This window comes from Ochotona princeps, chromosome 2 (assembly GCF_030435755.1).
Source record: "Ochotona princeps isolate mOchPri1 chromosome 2, mOchPri1.hap1, whole genome shotgun sequence".
Lineage (NCBI taxonomy): Eukaryota > Metazoa > Chordata > Mammalia > Lagomorpha > Ochotonidae > Ochotona > Ochotona princeps.
In genome coordinates, this window is record NC_080833.1 from 72,892,563 (window position 1) to 72,912,705 (window position 20,143).

The following is a 20,143-nucleotide window of genomic DNA, read 5'->3' on the forward strand; positions in this document are numbered from 1 at the left end:
AAATCTTTTTTAAAAGTTTTGAACAAAACATTTAAACAAACAATTGATGGAAAAATTACAGCCAGTTTCCAACATACTATGAGTGTTTTGCTATTTTTAGACAAAATACCAAGAAGCAGGTGGGTTGCTAAGGAGAAGGCACCTGTGAACAGCACAGCATTGTTGGAGTGATGGGACAAGGGGAGAACAGATCAGAAAGCAGGCTAAAATATAATGGGGACATAGCATAGTATACAACCTGTCTCTATGAGTGACCTTTAAGATCTGAATGCTGTTTTAAATACATAGCTCTCACATCACTGCCCAAGAGGAGTCTTACTTTATCCCTTATAACCCACAGCCATCCCATCTTAAAGTGCCCTGTTCTGGCACACAGGGTGCGAGACTAAAGGATTACATTGGAAGTCATCTTCTTCATTCCAATAATAAAGAACTCCTAAAAGGTTCTTGGTGTTGACAGTGCTTAGTTTGATCATCCTACATGAGTGAGTGAGTCAGCCATGGGAAGGCTGGAAAAAGCTGTTCCACTTTAATCTTTGGTGAACTTAGGTCAGGGGCTTTAGAATGTCTACAATAACAATGGCAGACCATTACTACCATAAACAAGCAAGAATGACCAGGACAGCCTGCATGCCTAGTCTCCATAAAGGAACAGCATCAATGTCATGTTACTATTTAGTAGCTATTTAGTATTGCATTTTTAAACTTAATAGAAATGATTGCAACCCAGAATTTACCTGAATCAATATTAAGTATAATGAAACATTTGGTTATGTAGATAGTATATTTTATAGCATGATCAAAATTAAAAATTCAGAATATTTTCCTTTATTACATTTATACAGCAGCATATATAAAACAATCATACACATTATTTAAAACCATGCATTTGGCTCATAACTGGCCTAAATGTATTACAAACTCAGTACAATGGAAGCTACAAAGATTGTAAAGAGTGATTTTGACTTCTATGTTTGTATGAAAAATTCTAAAACCCATTAGTTTTAAAATGAATCAGACCAGAGCTATATGAGAACGATTCCAGAAAAAAAAAGAATATTAACAGTTATCTTGTTTTAAAGTTTCAATTAAAAAATAAATTACGTTTCAAAAACCTCTACATATAAACTCTAATAATACTACCCATAAATCCTAAAATAAAACAACTGGCAAAATATTTACTTACTTTTTATCCTAATCACATTTTAGAGTCATAATAAAAAACTACTGCTCATAGAAAAGAAATTATACAATTTATCCAAACATTGTTACATAAGAAGTTTTAAGAAATTGCAAATAATTCTTAATGCTCTCATTTTGACTCTCCGTCTTCTCAAGGTTATATTGAATTTCTTTCAAACACACTTCCTGATGTTGAGCTTTCTAAACAAGACATAAAGATAACCAGTTAGTAACATTCATATCAAAGAATAATTCATGAGTACCAATTCAATTTAAATAAAGAATGCATCCTAGTAATTTAGGGATGGTTCTTCTTCAAAATTAATAACTACTATGATAAAATTTATTGTGATATATTTAGCCTCTGCTTATTATATATTTAACATAATTCACTTAATAAATGGACCTTGTTTAAAGCTGTCGCAATTTCCATGACATTTAGTATTTTCACACTAATTGAATCCTTCAAAAATAGAAATCTCATCATTGTAACCATTCTTTAGCAAAAAAAAAAGTTTAAAGCCCAATTTTTTTTTTAATTTGTTGTATGCAAATTCCTAAGTAGACTTGTTCATTACAAATGGTTTAGAGAAAGCCAGGTTGCAAACACCATTTAGCTTCCAAGCAGAATGAAGACAGCAGGGCAAACCAAATCCTGTACAGTCTTCTCAATGGGTGTTCCAAGGACTGCTGATGTCTGTGACCCTCAGCAAAGCCACTTGGTGGGTTGTGTTGTGTGAGACCCTGAGACACCGGGCATGGGCTGAGGCCTGGGTAGGAAGGGGCACTCGAGAGTCTAGGAATGTGAATACCACGATGCCTTACAGGTCATTATGTTTACCCAACAATCCAGAGAGAAAAAGTCACCCAAACACACTCACACTGCAGGGCAGAATGCAAAATATATGTGGCTATCAGATGATGATGCATGAAACTTTGAAAATATTTCAGGTTTCTTGAGGATCTTCTTGAATTAAGGCACTGAGGCCCTTTAGGGTCTGTGCATGCCTCTCTCTTCCTCCCCTGGAGGTCTTGGGTGGGAACTCGGAAGTGGCTGCAGGGTACTATCAACCAGCAGACAGCCGCCCCCAGAGTGCTGGCAGTTCAAGTGGGGCTGAAACATGTATTTAAACTAAATACTGAGCTGTCCCCAGGAAGGCAGGGAGCACATGGCCAATTTCTCAGCCACGTCTAAATCACTGGTATAAAATGACCAAATTTAACAAAGCATCAGATTTCAGGTGGGTTATTTCAGTAGCTGTAGCCCAGCAATGGGATCATTACAGTAAAGCCCGTCTCAGTGTTCCAGAAGCTTCAATACACAAGAAACATCACCACACATATTTTACAGCATCACAAACCATGACAGTGAAAAAGCAAGTGCTTCAGAAATAAAGGGAAGGTCTGTGCTAAATTAAAAACGATAACTGTTTTGTTCTACTCATCATAAAATTTTATGGGGCTAAAACTAAACAGTACATGTCAAAATTATTTAACTTTTTTGGACCTTTTAGACATTTAATATTTTAGACCTTTGGCAATGAAAAAGACATTTTCACAGACTCTTTGGCTCTTGGGAAAAACAAAGTATCATTATGTGATGTCATTATTAAATAGTTATGAAGTAATTTATTCATGACTAGTGCTAGCTTTCAGTGTCTTATGCCAGTTGACTGTTTCATGAATATTCAGGAAAAAAAAAAACACTAAAGGACTAATTTAGCTCAGTCAATCTGGTTTTCTCATTTCATTACTGAGTGGACATAACAAAAATGATTATTTACTTAATACCAAATTATAACTTTGTAGAAATAATTCGTGATCCAAGACAGATATAAAATCTAAATTTTGCTTTGTCTTTAAGGACTGAAAGATTCATACCACAAGGAAAATGAGTCCCTTCAGCCACCTAGCCTTCATTGAGCAGTTGCCAGGCTGAGGTGATGAGGCAGGGACCATGAAGACACCCTGCTAAGAGGGACCCACACATTTTTCAGCATGATCCTAACACTTGGATTTTGTGGCTTTATATTATTTGTTATTTTCAATATTATCAATAAAGCAATACCCCCCTTTCTTCATAATGAAGTTACTGCTTAAACTACATGGTAAGAAGGTTAAATGCTACCTTAATACATTCAATCATACTAATACTTACACTGTTCATTTTGCAAATAAATTGATTTTGTTCTTCATTTTTCTTTCTAAGCTCAGTTTCCAGATCTAATATTTTAATTTGCAAAGCCCTCTCTCGAGACGATATTTTCTCTATTTCTTCAGAGACCTGAAATTTTTATTAAGAAAATCAAAGAACTTAAAGGCCTGATAGAGTTATACTGCACCTCTTTTTTCCAGATAGGTATTAACTGGGTATTATATTAATTTAATTAGAAAATACTCAAAGATGTTCTAACTTTAAAAATCAGTTTGTGTAAGTATGTATGTTTAGCTTTGTAGCAAAAATACGGTAGGATTACCTTGAGAGGGAAGGGATACCTTTCCATTGCTTTGTAACTTAGCCAGGTATTTTCACAACATCCTATTTTTAAACATAATGAAACCCATTGCCATTTTAAATAGTATTTACATTCACCATGGTTTCTAGGGTGGTGAGGCAGGATAGAAAGTTCTCATTACATACTGATTATATACTTGGACAGAATTTGGGGACAGGGATAATATACACACTCTTCACAAAAACACACGGGACTGGTTTCTCATTTATTTAGTTCCACAGGAGTCTAAATTTGAGTTTTCATATTTCTGATTGCTAATTTTAGCAGAAACTCTGGCTTAGCTATGATCACCCAAGGATTAAGATATCTGGGGGTCTATTTTTAAGAATGTTTGGTTAGAGGTTGGCTCTGAGACAAGGAGCTAGAGGGAAGAACGGTCTTCTAACCTAATTCCCATGGACAAAGTTCTAAGTTACTACAAAGTGACTTGCAAAGATTTCTTCTACGCAAATCCCAAAAGCACTTGGGAGTGAGTGCTGCCAGCAAAATCTAAAGCTGTGGGGAAAAGGACACTTAGCACAAACATCTAGCACTGTCCCTCTCACGCAGAGAGGGATGGCAAGGCACAAGAGCAGCCCATATAGGGCAGCAACCATACAGTCACATGCCCACATGCCACCGCAACAGGAGACAAATGGAGGGCACACACACCTCTAAGGACTCCCAGCAATACTCCTTCAGGAAGGAATCTGAGGGCAACAGCCTTTTCCAGAGTCGACTCAGGCTGAACTCAAAGTTGGTGGACCATGTCAATAATTGGCAATATATTTTATACTTCGATCTTCTACAGTATCTGCCAAGATATATTTAAACTGGTTTCCCAGAGCTCAAAAAGAGAGACAGAGAAAAGGAGAGAGAGAGAGAGAGTGTGTGTGTGTGTGTGTGTATGTGTGAAACAGAGAGAGAGATAGAGAGAGAGAGAGTGATACAGAGACTGACTAACTTATGGGATAACACCAACATTTTAAGGATGCCAGATTTTATCTTTTACAGAACTGCTATTAATGAACTTGAGGAAGACCTTGGGAAGAAGCAAATTTGAAGGGAAAATACAGAAATTACTTTTAGACATTTTGAATTGGAGATGCCCATGTTAAATACACGTGGAATACAAGTCAGCATTTCAGTGGGAAGAGAAGACTGAGTGGAAAAATACATGTGAGAGTCACCGTGATGCAGATGATAATTACTGAGCATCACTCAGTTCTTCAAAAATCTCATCACCCCATTTTAGTGATAAAGAAGCTCAAGCGTAAAGGCATGAACTGAAATAGGTACAACATGCAACTGTCAGAGCCAGAAATTAAATCCTGCTCCTGAAGGCCTCCAAAATCCAACTTTTATTTGTTTTAAATCAGGTTTTCAAGTGGCTTAAAAAGTATGCTTCTTCTCTGAGCTCTTCCTTTCTCGCAATTTCCCCTCACCTCCAACTACAATGGCCACTGCCTCCAGTGTACCTTGAACCCACCCTCTGCCAGAGCAGTCAGCTGGCGGGTGACATTCACTTGTTAACACATCACTTTCTCCTGGACTGCAGGTATTCCGACAGCTGAGGCTAGGCCTTCCCTTCTTTGCAAATCAAGCAATAATGGAGAGCTTGACACACAGGGAGGTACCGTGTTACCAATGATTAGGAATCTGATGTTTTTAACTGGAATTTAATTCTTACATATACTTATTTAATCAACAGTATATGTCAAAGGGATTTGAGCTTCAGAGCTCACCAGACTAACCAAAAGCAAAATTTCCATTTCCAGCACAATTTGTTTTATATTAAAAATGCAAGGTGTTGGAGGTATGATGGATAAGCCACCTCCACCTGACTGCACTGGCATCCCGTATGGGTGCCTTAACCTATCCCAGCTCTTCCACTTTCAGTCCATCTCCCTGCTCATGAACTTGGAAAGCAGCACAAGATGGCCCAATTTCTTGGCCTCTGCATGCACATGCACATGTACATGGGAGATGTGGAAGAAACTCCTGGCCCCAGGCTTCAGAATGAGCCAGCTCTGGCTACTATAGCAATTTAGGAAGTGAACCAGCAGATGGAAGAGCTAGCTCTCTCTCTCTCTCTCTCTCTCTCTCTCTGTTTCTTTTTCTCCCTCTCTCTCCACAACCCTGACTTTCCAAGCAAAATAAATAAATCTCAAAAGGGAAAAAAAAATAGAGGGGGTGTGGTTAAATGGCTTCAAAGTGTTTTCCATCTCTGCTCACAAATCTGCCACATCACCACTCATCTAAATCAGTAATAGACCTGTTTTGCTCCCCCTGGATAGTAGGCAAAAAACAAAAATGTAATAACTCCCTTCACCCTGTCATCAGGACAAAAACCAATCACAGGCTTGGCAAGATTAGATATTGTCTGTTGAAAAACAACTCCTTGGTAAACTAATTAAAAAGTTTCTAAACAAAGGCCATCTGTACCTTCTGTCTTCCTTCCTCTAAAGCAGCTTCCAGTTGCCTGGCCAAGGCTGTGTATTCTGCAGATTTCTCTTTAAACTTCAGATTGCTCTGTTTAAGACACTCCTCTTGGTTTGCCAATTTCTTTTCAAGCTCTTTGTTTTCTGCATCCATTTGCTCCAATTTTCTTTTTCCAAAAAATAATATATTTTAAAATTAGTGTAGGAAAAAAATCTAACACTAATATTAAGTCAATTTAATACTTACTGTTTAAGGCTTTCACACTTCAACTGAATAAGATAATTTTCCTCTTCCAGAGAAACCTTTGCTAGAAGATTGTTACTTCCTTCAATCTGAAAGGAAAAATTTTTTTCTTGTCTATTTGTTCATTATCAACTTTCAAAGAAATAGACATGTTTCATTGCTAGAAAAACCATAAGAAACAAAAGATATAAATATGATTACTCCTATACAAAAAGACAATGACCAATGTCACAATGTTAAAATACAAATTCTTACATTTTTGGATCAGTTAAAAAAAAACAATGTTTTCATTTTGGAAAATCATTAAATGTAATCATTTCTAGGAAAAAGTAGTTAGACTGTCCTTAACAATAATTTATGGGAAAATAATATGTATTTTATTAAACTTCCTATTTGGAGGATATTTAAGAGTTTTAATTACAGTTTTTTTCTTTTAATTAAAAAAGATTAACTGATAACTATATCATTAAATCTGTAATTATAAGTAAAAATCATGTTTTTGAGATGCAAAATAAATCAGCCAAAGACACACATGCCCATGAAAAGAACATTACTGTTGACTGCTTCAAAACTGATTTAAAGTATTAAGCAGCTTTGATAATAAAAAAAATTTACCTAGTAACTTAGATTGACCTATGTAAAATGATATTTTTCTAGAAAAAAATTCTTCTCAAGAATTTTGTGTGCTGTGCCTTTTTGTTTTTATTTATCTGATAAATTATCTGACAAATAAACACAAACACACTCAAACAAACAGAGAGAAAAGAGAGGGAGAAAAAATTAGAATGAGACAGAGCTCCCAGTTGTTGGTCCACTCCCCAACATCCTACAACAGCCAGGGCTGGGCCAACCAGAATGGACACCAGTCAAGTCTCCCTCAAGAATGCAGGCACTCGGGCCCGGTGGCGTGGCCTAGTGGCTAAAGTCCTCGCCCTGAAAGCCCCGGGATCCCATATGGGCACCGGTTCTGGTCCCGGCAGCTCCACTTCCCATCCAGCTCCCTGCTTGTGGCCTGGGAAAGCAGTTGAGGACGGCCCAATGCTTTGGGACACTGCACCTGCGTGGGAGACCCGGAAGAGGTTCCAGGTTCCCGGCATCGGATCGGCGCGCACCAGCCCATTGTGGCTCACTTGGGGAGTGAAAACATCGGATGGAAGATCTTCCTCTCTGTCTCTCCTCCTCTCTGTATATCCGGCTTTCCAATAATAATAATAAAATCTTAAAAAAAAAAAAAAAAGAATGCAGGCACTCGATTACTTAAACTATCACAGTTGCCTTTTGTGGTTTGCATTAACAGAAAGCTGGGTTCAGGAACAAAAGCAGGGAATCAAACCCAGGTATTCCAACGTGGGATATGGGTATCTTAGCTGGCATCTCAATCCCGTAGCTAAATGCTTGCCCATGTATGGTACAAACAAAAACAAAAAACAGTAAGTGTTTCAAAATTAAAATCTTTATAATAAAAGGAGGAGGCCAGACAGGTGTTCCTCCTTAAACTGCTTTGCAAGTAAAAAATGCAAAAGACTTGCCACCACTCTTGAACATGCTTCTTGCTTCTTTGGAAAAAGCGACTAAATAATTTATCGAGTACTTACTATGTCAGTCAAGCAGCTAGGATATGACTATGTGGGGACTAATAGGACATACACAATATATATTTTACTGTGATGGAGAAAAAAATAACATTGAGAAAAATTAACACTGAAAATACTCCCAAAAACCACAAAACTCAATTACATTCTTTGTAAGGTAAATTATAGTAATTTACATTAACCAAACATCAGCAAATACGTAGGCACAGCTTTACTCCTTCTTTCATGCTATTATTACATCCTCAGATGTCTAAGTACACATTTGCATGAATAAGGTAATTTAACACTTCCCAATACCAAATTTTCACCATAAAATGCTAAAGGCATAGCTTGCAAAATATTATGGTGTCTGCATGAAAATGACATTTCAAACACCCGATGTATATGCGAATAAAATAATCAAGCCCTGTTCCAGGGGCAAGGCATTCCATAACCCATGCAGCAGAGCTGAGGCCACCCACGGGACACCTGGCCCTGCAGCTCCCTAACGGTGTGCGCCTGGTCCGCACACATCCCCTTGCAGCGCTGTAGGTTCTCCTGACACTCGCGAAGCCTCCGCTCGGCCGCCGTCAAGGAATCACGCACGTGCTCTAACTCCTGCATCTGAGACTCCATCTGGCCTCTCATCTGAATTGTGGCATTAAAGGAAACAAGTGCAAGATCACACATTCAGCATTAATATGTTCACTATCGTAAATACTAGATATGCTTGTAATGTAACAAGGGTGTGAGCTACAATGGCTTTGGCCAAAAAGATTTAATAGAACAAATGAGAATAAACACTATTTTCAATTCTGACATGTAAGAATATATATCTAAAGCATGGGTTGGACATTAGCTTTCAAGCAGTTTGCTGAACAATGAAATATAGTAACATTAACTGGCAAGGGGGAAAAAAGAAAATAAATATGTTGTATCCTGACATTATATTCCAGCCTAGACAGTGGTATTAATAAATAAATTAATAAAGCTGGTAGAGTTTTCCTCCATCCAGACATTAGCTCTAAGGGACTTATCACCTTTAGGAACTCAGAATTAGAAATCAGACTTTACTAAACCAGATTAGCCTTGTCTCTCAGCTCAGCATGGTGGGATTCACCCAACTATTTCAAGACAAGGAACAGTATCAGTTCTCACAAGACCACTCTTATCATTTCTGTTACGATGATGAAATCACGCTAATTTTATCTACACTGATGTCTTTGGCGGCTGTGCTTTTATGGCGATGTGACAAGTAGCAACCTTCAGAAATGCCTGACTCAGAAAACAATGGGAGCCAGAACCCAGGACACTCACAGGAGCAAAAACCAGAACTAGGTTATCTCCCTGAGTCAGGGAGTACCTGGAGCTTCTAGGCAACACTAGGCATTCTTGATAAAAAAAGATAAAACCAGAACAAACTGCACCTTGTGTCCTCAAACATCTAGGAGTCATGGTAAGATTAGTACAAAAGAATGCACAGATAATTTAATCTCATTAAAACAAAAGCAAACTACTTTTCTGTAAAGTACCAGTAGGAATACATTGTGACCTCCCAGTACCTGGCCAACAGGCTGCTGACCCTTCTGCTTTTTGAGTAGGTTCTTAAACAGGCAGAAGAGATATGTGCACTGATGTGTTTCATGAGAAGAGACCAAAGAACATGAAGTGGTTTCTCATGTGTCTGCTAAAAACAGGAGAAAACCACTTCTCAGGGTGCAGGGACAGGTATATCCGGAGGGTGCGGGCGCTGGCCGACTTCTTCACCCCAGTGCCTCCCTCTGACCTCTCACTCCCAGAGCAAAGGCTCCCAGCGAATATGGGAACCCTACTACGCGGGAAGTGACTGCTCACATCCCATGACCTCGCCAGCCTCCTCACCAAGGCAGCAGGAAACTCCAAGGAGGGACAAATGGTTTCATCTCAAAAGTTGGAAATATTCACAAAAACATTGTAACCTGCCAACACTAGCCTTCCCTTCATTCTCCTGCATTAAGGTAAATAAAATAAAAAATGATGGGTTTTTTGAGATATAATTTTTCTCCCAAAAATGCATTCATCAGAAAATACTTACTTTGCACTTTCAGACACAACAGATATACAAGCAGGAGAGATCAATTTGCAAACTTACAGTGGATGAAGGTTAGTGACAAACATTCTGTTTTTTAAGTTAAGTCTGCTTTTAATAAAAAATCAAAAATTTATGCCATTTCTCAAACATTAAAGAAAAAATAAAGAACATTCATATAAACAAATAACATTTTTAAACCTGGAAGAAATATTATTTCCCTGGGGGGAAAAAAAAACTTCTAAGATTGAGAACAAACTATACCTTGGTAAGAACTAGAGAAAATTATCAAAGTGTACATAGTATTCATAAAGTTAAAAACATATCAATTACTAATTGATTATTTGAGATTTTAACTTACTTTCTCTATTTTTTTATTTTTCCTTTTTGCTATTAGTTTATTTTCACGTAGCAAATTTTCACATCTGCTTTTCACCACTTCAGCAGCTTCTTGCAAGTTTTGTACCTGAAAAAATAAAATCACTAGAGTGTCATTTATTATGTCAGGACTTCATATTAAATAAACAACTAAAAATATGATTTTTCATTTGAAGAAATAATTGTTTTCTTATAAATGATTGTCTAATGTAACTCTTTAAATAGGAAATCACTGGAGGCCAGTGTTACAAAGTAGCAACCAAACCCTCTGCCAGTGACACGAGCATCTCACATGCATGATCCCTCGGGCCCTAGCTGCTCCATTTCCTATTCAGCTCCTTGCTGATCTGCCTATGAAAGCAGTAGAAAATGGCCCAAGTGCTTGAACTCTTATATGCACATAGAAGGCCCAGTAAAAGCTCCTGACTCCTGTCTTCAATTTGGCCATTATGGTCATTCGGAGAGTGAACCAACAGACGGAAGATATCTGTCTTTCTCTATCGTTCTCTCAATATGTCTTTCAAATAATAAATAAAGTCCAAATGGCCCTTGACAGAAAATAGGTTCCTTAGTCCTGTTCTAAGTCAACACCTTTAAACATAAAAGATAACAAATAATCAAGATGAACAGGATCATACATTAAGGTTCATATTGTATCTACATAACTAACTGATAATATACATTTAGGTATATCCAATACATCCACAGGTAGTGCTCACATCAAAAATTAGAAGAACCATTTATTTAGGAACTTAAGTTAAATCACCTCCTACAGCACCAGCATCCCATAAGGGCGCTGGTTCGTGCTCTGGCTGCTCCATTTCCAATCCAGCTTCCTGCTAATGGCCTAAGAAAAGTAGTGGAGGATGGCCAAAGTGCTTCAGCCCCTGCACATATATGAGAAACCCAGAGAACTCCCAGCCCAGCCCTGGTCACTGTGGCCTTTTGGAGAAAAGATTAGAGGTTGGGAAATTTCTCTTTCTCTCTCTCTCTCTTTGGAGAGTAAATCAGAGCTTGAAAATTGTGTGTGTGTGGTGTGTGTGTGTGTGTCTCTATCCCTCCTCTCAATATCTATTTTCAAATATACTAAACAAGTCTTTTTTTCTCAAAATTTATTTCACATATTTGAAGGGTAGAGTTACAGGGAAAGAGAGAGATCTTCCAGCCACAGATTGACTCCTTAAATGGTCACAACAGCCAGGTCTGGGTTAGACAGGAGCCAGGAGTTCATTACCCCACAATACTAGCCCCAACAAATAAATCCTCGAAAGAAGAAAGAAAAGAGGAAAATGGGAGAGAAAAAAAAAAAAAAAACAAAGAAAGAAATGTTGTTTGGGACCTGGGACCTATCATATTATGCCACAAAATAATATCCCCACCTCTCTTCAGTTTCATTCAGTTAAATGGCAAACAAACACATTATTTTAAATTATCTACCAACTTTAACAAATATTAAAATAGATGAAGCTATTACCTGAGTTTCATATACCTCAATAAGGGCTTTTTGTTGTTTTTCCACTTCTTGTAATTCATGTAGTTCATTTTCCACAGACACGACTTCCTCCTTCAACGAAGCAAGTGTAGTCTAGCAAAGAATGCACAGATGCCTGTAAGTCATGAGAATGCAACCACAGTCCAATGCATTTTAATGTCTAGAATGCCTTTAATGTTCAGAATCCTAAAGCTGTAACTCACTTACCAACTAAGTTAATAATTTTACTAATGTATCATTACAATTCAAAATCCAGGAATTTTAAAGGGGGGTTAATAAAAATAACACTTCAAAGAATTACACAGGATATTACATTTTCTACAAAATTAACTGAGAAAATAAATCATATTCCTGGTTAGAAAAAAGCAATACTATTAATGTATCAGTCAGCCTTTTCCAGATTAATTTAAAAATTCATATTAACCAACCAAAAGTATAACAGACTATGGAAAATCTAATTTAAAATTCACAGGTAAGAATACTTAAGAAAGAATTTTGTCCAAACCCCTGCCCTCTGTTCAAGCATCCTTAACCTCAAATCTCTCTTTACCCAATCCCCACCCCACAGTTCTGTCCCTTCTAAAATAAAGTTTTGTCTGCTTTAAAAAAATTTTTGAAATGAACTATGAGTAGAGAATAAGTGCTTATTAGACATTAAAATGTATAATGTACTAAAGCTATTGAGGCTAATAAATAATACAAAGCTAAATAGAAAAAATACTCAAAAACTATCTTTAGCAGACAATAAAAGTTATGGTTTTAAATCAATGTGGAGAACAGTTATGTTAACATGCTTACCATAAATGGCAAGAAGACAGCTCTAACTATTATGGGAGAAATAGGCTAACTATTGCCTCAACACTAAAGAAGCAGTGGAGGAATGACATAATACACATAAAAATATTAGTTAATATAAATCAGGGGAAATATGAGATTCACAAAAGTGTAATGTATATGTATAAATGGATATTTTGAGATTTGATTATTGTTTACAGCCCTTGTCCATATTTTTGAAGAACAGTAGGTTTTCCATTTATTACTTTTAAAATTATTTATTTAGTGGAGTTAAGCTTGTGATTATAATGAAAACTGGAGTATATCATTGTAAAAGACAAATGAGGAGGAGGCAACATTGGAATAAGAAGGAGTGAGAGGGACTGGTGGGAACTGTCATGCTTTTAAGACTGTAACAATGAAGTACAAAATTGATATTACAAGAATGAACTTAGAAAAGAAATTAAGTAATATATATATAATAAGGCAAATATTTTTTGAAGATTACAGTAAACTGAACTTGAACTGAGGACAGGAAAACCTTCGTAAGCATAAAGTCAAGAAGATCTAGTGAACTGGCATCTCGGGTCAAAGATGTCACACTCTACGACAGTGTCTCCTGAGGAGTCCCGAGTCACGCAGAGCCGACTGCAGCAGTCACCACAGGGACAGCATGCATGTGGATGGAAAGGCACCCTACTTCACTGCGGGTAGACATGCACAACAACTATGGAAGTCAGTATGGAGAGTGCTAAGACAACTGAAAATTGATACATCATATGACCCAATTAATCCACTTCTGGGAATATAGCCAAAGGAAATGAAACTTATGCATGAGGAAGTGACCTGCAACCCTATGTTTATAGTAGCACGATCCATAATAGTGAAAACATGGAAACTCAGACGCCTGTCAAAAGAGGAGTGGATAAAGAAATGGTGGTGGTACAACTATTCCATGGAATACTACTCAGCCATTAAAAAGAATGAAATTCTACCATTTGCAACACAGTGGTCCCAACTGGAGACCACTATGCTCAGTAAAATAAGCCGATCCCAAAAGAACAAACATGTATTCTGACTAAAGACAACCTTCATGCACAAAAGCAAACAAAACAGATACATAGGTAAACATGTATATACCAAAGGAACTGTATAATTGAAAGTGAAGATATGTTGTAATATGCATCTCTATTTCTAAATAAAAGATGGACTCCCAATGAAACTATTAAATACACATTAATGATACTAGATTTCCCATCATAGCCAATATCTATAATGTCATGATACACTTAATGAGCAGAAAGTTAGACTTGTGACTCTTTTATTGAAGGACTATACTATTGCTATAATAGAGGGGAACAGGAAAGGGAGGACAAAAGGTAAATCCCTGAGCCTGAGAAACTCTATTACATAAAAAGTAGAAAAAAATAAATCAATAAAAAGATGCTTAAAATGAGTTCATACACATTTTATATTTACTTCTTCATTTTTTTATTTATGTATTTTATCTAGAAATATTCACTCCATAACAGTAAAGCCAGTTTAAAGAAAAACAGATGTCATTAGTTTATGTAACATTAGTTTATTATAAAAGAGGCACAGTGATTATTTACAGGATGAAAGATTTCAGAGTTTCAATGAAATGGCATCTTTATGTGATGTCATTTAAACAGTGATTTCAGTATACTTATCTTCCAGTAGTAACCATCTCTAAAGGTAAAATAATCTTTCTTGTCTAGAACTACTTTAATGCTCCCATAATTCAGAAGAAGAATTTTACCTCCAACTTTCCCACTACTTAGTTGAATCTCCACCATTTCCAACAGGCTCTACTATTGTTGGCTGCAATGCTTTTCCTTGAGCTTTTTCTAAGCGCATAATGACACCTTTGGCTACAGTTTCTGTGACACTCTTTTCAGGCAACACTTTGTCAGAGGATGAAACTTCCTAAATGCTTGCCCTGGCATGGCCCCTGTGCTAATTCCCATTCTGGTCTCACCACCACAAGGAGAGACCAGATGTCCAGAAACATCCCTCATTTTACATTTTTAAGTAAACAGAGCAAGATGTTATTTTAGAAACAATTCTAAAAAAAAAAACAGAAATGTCACAGAAGATGGGCAACTGCAGGAGAAGTGAAATCAAGGATCACTTCATTTTTTCCTTTCTGTATTTCTAGTTTCCACAATTTTTTGAACTGCGTACCTGTACATCCCTCAAAAGACAATACTGCTTAAAAAAAAAAAAGATAATTATTGACAAAAAGTAGTCAAAGCAACAGTATTCCTAAAGAAGCTAAAGTGAGAGAAGTAGGAACTGGCTATTCCTCTCCTTTGTGCCACATCCTCCACTCACCCCCCTCTAAGCACCACAGCCAAGGGGACTGGCAATGTCAAGTTCTACACTTCAAATTCACCACATCAGTGCAGAGGACGTTTACGAACCAGCCCTTGCCCATTAATCTAAAGATCATGGAACTGAACAGTGAGAAAACCAACCAATTTTATAAATCATTGGAAAGGTTTGAGCTTTCTGTCACAGGGGGTAAGCAACCACTAATTGACCATACAAGGTACAGTGCAATATCCTGCCTTCCCTACAAAGACAGATCAGGAGCTGAAAAAGAGGTCAATCCCTGGGACAATATGCCAAAACCTCCAATGGAAAAAATTCTCCCTCCAGCACATATTAGAGATACAAGAGGAAAGGGGGTTTAGAATGGGTAAAGGAGACTTAGATGTATCTCCTCTTGGGAGATAGTAGGGTATTTTTGGTATTTTTTGGTTTTTGGGTTTTTTGTTGTTGTTGTTGTTTTTTTTAGGTTAACAATTAAGAAACTGAAAGCTTAGAATGTCATCATTTTCTTAGGATGCTTTCTTTAGTAATGATACTTAAAAGATGAACTGCATAATGAAGACTAGCATGCTGGGAAGTGGAGATGTGCTGCAATTATACATCTCTACTCCCGAATAAAAGGAGGACTCCCATTCAAACCGGTAAGTATATTTTGACAATAGGATACTAGACTTTGTACAACTGTCTACACGCACAATGCCATGATACACTTAAACAGCAAAATATTGGACTTGTGACTGTTGCTTAAGGATTATACCATTGTAATAATAAGGACAACAATGACAGGGAGGGTATGGTAGGAGAGGAAGAATCCCTGTACCTATAAACATACTATGAAAAATTTTAAACAGTAAAATTAAAAATAAGTCTTGTTCCTCATTAAAAATATACAGGGGGCAGAGAATCAAGATGGTGGAATAGGGTAAGGACACATCTATACAAACGGAAAAACATTTAACCAAGATGAAGCAGAGAGGATATATTTCAGGAAATAGGAAAGGACAGAACAGCAGCAGAGGGGCACCTGAAGATTGACAGGAAAGCAGCGGACACAACAGTGTGGTGTTGCAGAGACTGATAATCCAGCACGGCGATCTGAACTCCACAGCAGCCTGCACTCCACCAGCAACCAGGTGGGAAGGGACTTTCACTGGGAGCTTGGGAGGTGAACCCAAAGAACTGTCCATTCTGCTGGTCCGTTTGATTTCACAAGGAGCAGAGACAGAGCAGCAGATCTCAGACGGGCAGTGCAAGAACAGAGTGGAATTCACAGCCCAGTCAGCCCCCTAAAGCTGAATTGGGCACCATTTTGCATAAGGAGGAAAGGGCGAGGGCAAGGGAAACGACTAGGCATGCGCTGAGCTGGGAGTGAGCTCATTTCTGTCTGGGTGAACTGCAACAACGTGGCATTCTACGGATTCCACTTAGGGCAGGTCTGGGATAGCTCTCAGATCTGACGGCCAGCAAATCAAGAACCTTACTGGTTGTACGGCAGGCGCCATTTTGGGCACTGTGGCAATAGCTTTGGGACTGCAGGGGACAATGGTGAACTGTGCATGTGCTGAGCACACAAGAACTTGCTGAGGTCCGAGATTGCACTGGTCCCACAGGAAAATAATATCGACTGGGTCATCGTACGGGTCAAAATAGGTCCGTGTGGCACCCAGACCTAACATCCAACAAGTTCCAGCAAGATCAGCGCCACCAACAACCTAATTATATAGCACACCTGGTGTCTCTCTAATCCTGGGACCTGCTCCAACCAGAAGTGGGAGAAAGGTTGCAGAGACAACAGTGCAGCCTCAGCACGGTATCACAGGAGGAGGAGAGTGGTGAGCCAAGAGCTGGGGCTGTGGAGACCACGGTGGAAATCTGACATAAGAACCCAGACCTGGAACTCGCTGGAGGTTGGGGCACAAGTGGCTGTAAGCAAAAAGTTGTGTACCAACTGCAATAAGTAAAATCGCATTGTAGACCTGTGGGTAACACAGCTTAGAAACCTGCCCCAAGGAGAAGACTCTGCTAACCAGAAGTACAATGATCAAGAGCAAAAGAAGAGACAAAGGCACAATGGATATTGCTGAAAACTTTCCTGCAAAGGAGCAAAACCCTATGCCAATCTCAGAGCTCACTGAGGAAGACATCAAGAAAATGGGGCATACAGAATCCATAAGACTCATTTTAAAGATTCTGATCAACAATGAGAAGCTCATGCAAGAGTTCAAAGAATTTAAGGAAGCAATAAAGCAAATCAAGGCTGGTATATCAGAAATTAAGAACACAGTACAGCAAATTAAGAGTACAGTGGAGAGTCTCCAAAATAGATGAAGCAAACAGAAGAAAGAATCTCAGAATGGGAAGATAATTTCTGTCATCAGGGGGAAGCAAACAAAAAGCTGGAAGCAGAGCTGAATCAGGCCAAAAAAAGTATTCAAGAATTGAAAGACACTATTAAGAGGCCAAATCTAAGAGTTATGGGAGTCCCAGAAGGTGGAGAAACAGAAGCTGAATTTGCAAATGTATTTAATGAAATAATAAAGGAAAATTTCCCTAATCTAGAGGAAGAATTGAGAAACAAGTTCCAGGAGGGGCACAGAACTCCCAACAGGCTTGACCAAAAGCAATCTTCATCACAACATATGATCATCAAGCTCTCTTCAATTGAACATAAGGAAAAGATCCTGAAATGTGCACATGAAAAAAATCAACTGACATATAAAGGAATGCCAATGAAACTCACAGGAGATCTCTCACAGGAAACTGACATACTTCAGATCCTAAAAAAAAAAAAATTGTCGGCCCAGGATAACATATCCAGCAAAGCTTTCTTTTGTCTTTGAAAATGAAATAAAATTCTTCCACAGTAAAGAAAAGCTAAAAGAATTTGCCTCTTTCAAACCTGCCCTACAAATGATACTTCAAGATGTTCTCTTGGCAGAGAAGAGGAATAGCACCTACCAAAACCAAAAGCAAACGGGAAGAACATCCCAGTAAAATGACAACAGAAGACTAAACCAATGAACAACCCATTCCTAAAATGACAGGACCAAAGTAACACCCATACATATTAAACTCTGAATGTAAATGGCTTAAGCTTACTCAAACATCATAGAGTAGTACACTTGATTAAAAAACAAAACCCATCTGCTTATTGTCTGGAGGAGACACACTTCAACAAAGATTAGCGGAAACTATATCACATGGGTTTTGTTATTCTCTGTTAGTTTCATCTCTTCAAAACACTTCCTTCTGATTAAATCAATCAATGACTCGTATGTCACACGATAGCATCATTTTCTTCAAGAAGGTTCTTGATTTTCATTTCTTCAGCTACACATTAGTCATTTAATAGCATGTTGTTTAACTTCTTGGTGTTGTTAATTTCTTTTTTCTCCCTGTTGTTGATTTTGTTTTGTGGCTCTTCATTTAAGGGGATGTACGGTAGTTGTGTAATGGAGACTGTCATATCTAGTAACATGTCATTTAACTTCATGGCATTGTAAATTTCTTCTTTTCTTTCTATTGTTTATTTTGAATCATGACTTTTCATTTAAGGAGATGTACAGTAGCTGTGAAATGGAGACTAACATTCAGATATGAGGATGTAGTGTGGTATGTATTTCTGCTTCCAGACAAAGATGGACTTACAATGAAACTGTTTACTATATCTTGACAATAGGATTCTGGACTCTCTGCCATTGTCCATGCCCGCAATGATGGACATATGACTGAGTATGAAGAAGTATATGTTAGTAATGATATAGAGGAACTGGGGGGGGAGGGAACTGGGAAGGTGATAAGGGAATATGAAATTGTACTATAAAATAAGAAGAATAATAAAATGTATAAAAAATAAAATAAATAAAAGATAAAAAATTAAAAAATTAAAAATAAATAAATCAAAATATACAGGGGGCCTGCCTTGATGGCTTCACCTTGTAAGCACTGGGATCCCATATGCGTGCTGGTTAGTGCCCCAGCTCTTCCACTTCCCATCCAGCTCCCTGCTTGTGGCCTGAGAAGCAACAAAGGATGGCCCAAAGCCTTTGTACCCTGCACCTCTGTGGGAGAGGCAGAAGAAGCTTATCGTTCCTGGCATGGGATCGGCTCAGCTCTAGCCATTGCAGCCACCAGGGGAGTAAACCAGCAGAACGAAGATGTTTCTCTCCGTCTCTCCTTCTCTCTGTAAATCTTTCTAATAAAAATAAGTAAATATTTTTTAAAAATTGTAAGAGTAAGCACCGTGTAGTGGGTTAAGCTGCTGCTTAGGATGCTTGCATAAGATAGTAGGATTCCTGGAATCAAGTTCCACATTTGTTTCCAACACAGCTTCCTGCTAATGTGCATGTGAGGCAGCAGATGATGGGTCAAGTGCTTGGGTCCCTGCCACCCACGTGAGAAACCGGGATGGAGTTCCTGGCCCAGGTTTCAGCTGGGCGCAACACCGACTACTGTGGGCATTTGGGAAACGAACCAGTAGATGGAAGACCTCTGTCTACCTTTCTCTCTCCCTCCCTTCCAACCTCTCCCACAGTGCCTTTCAAATAAATATTTAAATAATTAATAAAAACAAACCATTGCAATTGTTACATAACGCCTACATAATTTTAAATAACCAGTAAATTATAATTTTTCCCAAAAAAGGAAATCAGTAACTTTCTAATATGAAAAAAATAAATAAATAAAAAGGTTAATTATTAAAAAAAAGAGAAAAAAAATGGAGTCTAGCATCTTCCTTAAGTGCCACACAGACACAATAAAGACCATGTAGTTGTAAATGCAGTGCTAAAGTCTAACAGCTATAAACATGGAAAACAATGGTAGCTCCTAAACTCACAAGCTTCTTTAAAATGTATTCTATGCTACTGATAACACATTCTAATATACTATTATTTACCCTGTGCATACAAACTTTATTTCATGGTTCAAAATGGGGTTTACTTTGTCCTACAAGGAACTTCAAAAAGTTCATGAAACAATGGAATTAAAAGATAAGTTTATTTTGGCCATAAAAATCTTTTGAAATCTAAGCAGAGTATTTCCTATGAACTTTTTTTAAGAGTCCTCATATTTTCTGCCCTACAATGTAGTGTCATGGAACTGGAAGCTATCAACTTTGGTCAAGTCACCCCATGTTACAAAT

At 37.8% G+C, this 20,143-nt stretch overlaps 1 protein-coding gene across 2 annotated transcripts in view; it reads right to left on the reverse strand.

Annotated features, from left to right (window-relative positions):
- Positions 1 to 1,234: 1,234 nt before the first annotated feature.
- ODF2L (outer dense fiber of sperm tails 2 like) overlaps positions 1,235 to 20,143 on the reverse strand; it is a 36,851-nt gene continuing 17,942 nt past the window's right edge. Inside the window, exons 9-15 of one of the 2 annotated variants that reach the window (XM_004582194.4) lie at positions 11,854 to 11,964; positions 10,363 to 10,467; positions 8,423 to 8,581; positions 6,366 to 6,451; positions 6,123 to 6,285; positions 3,341 to 3,466; positions 1,235 to 1,383 (exon numbers count right to left, since the gene is read on the reverse strand). In XM_004582194.4, coding sequence (XP_004582251.2) covers positions 1,255 to 1,383; positions 3,341 to 3,466; positions 6,123 to 6,285; positions 6,366 to 6,451; positions 8,423 to 8,581; positions 10,363 to 10,467; positions 11,854 to 11,964 — 879 coding nt within the window. In that variant the 3' untranslated portion in view covers positions 1,235 to 1,254. The remainder of the gene's footprint in view (positions 1,384 to 3,340; positions 3,467 to 6,122; positions 6,286 to 6,365; positions 6,452 to 8,422; positions 8,582 to 10,362; positions 10,468 to 11,853; positions 11,965 to 20,143) is intronic. The other variant, XM_058658802.1, reaches the window with a different exon arrangement.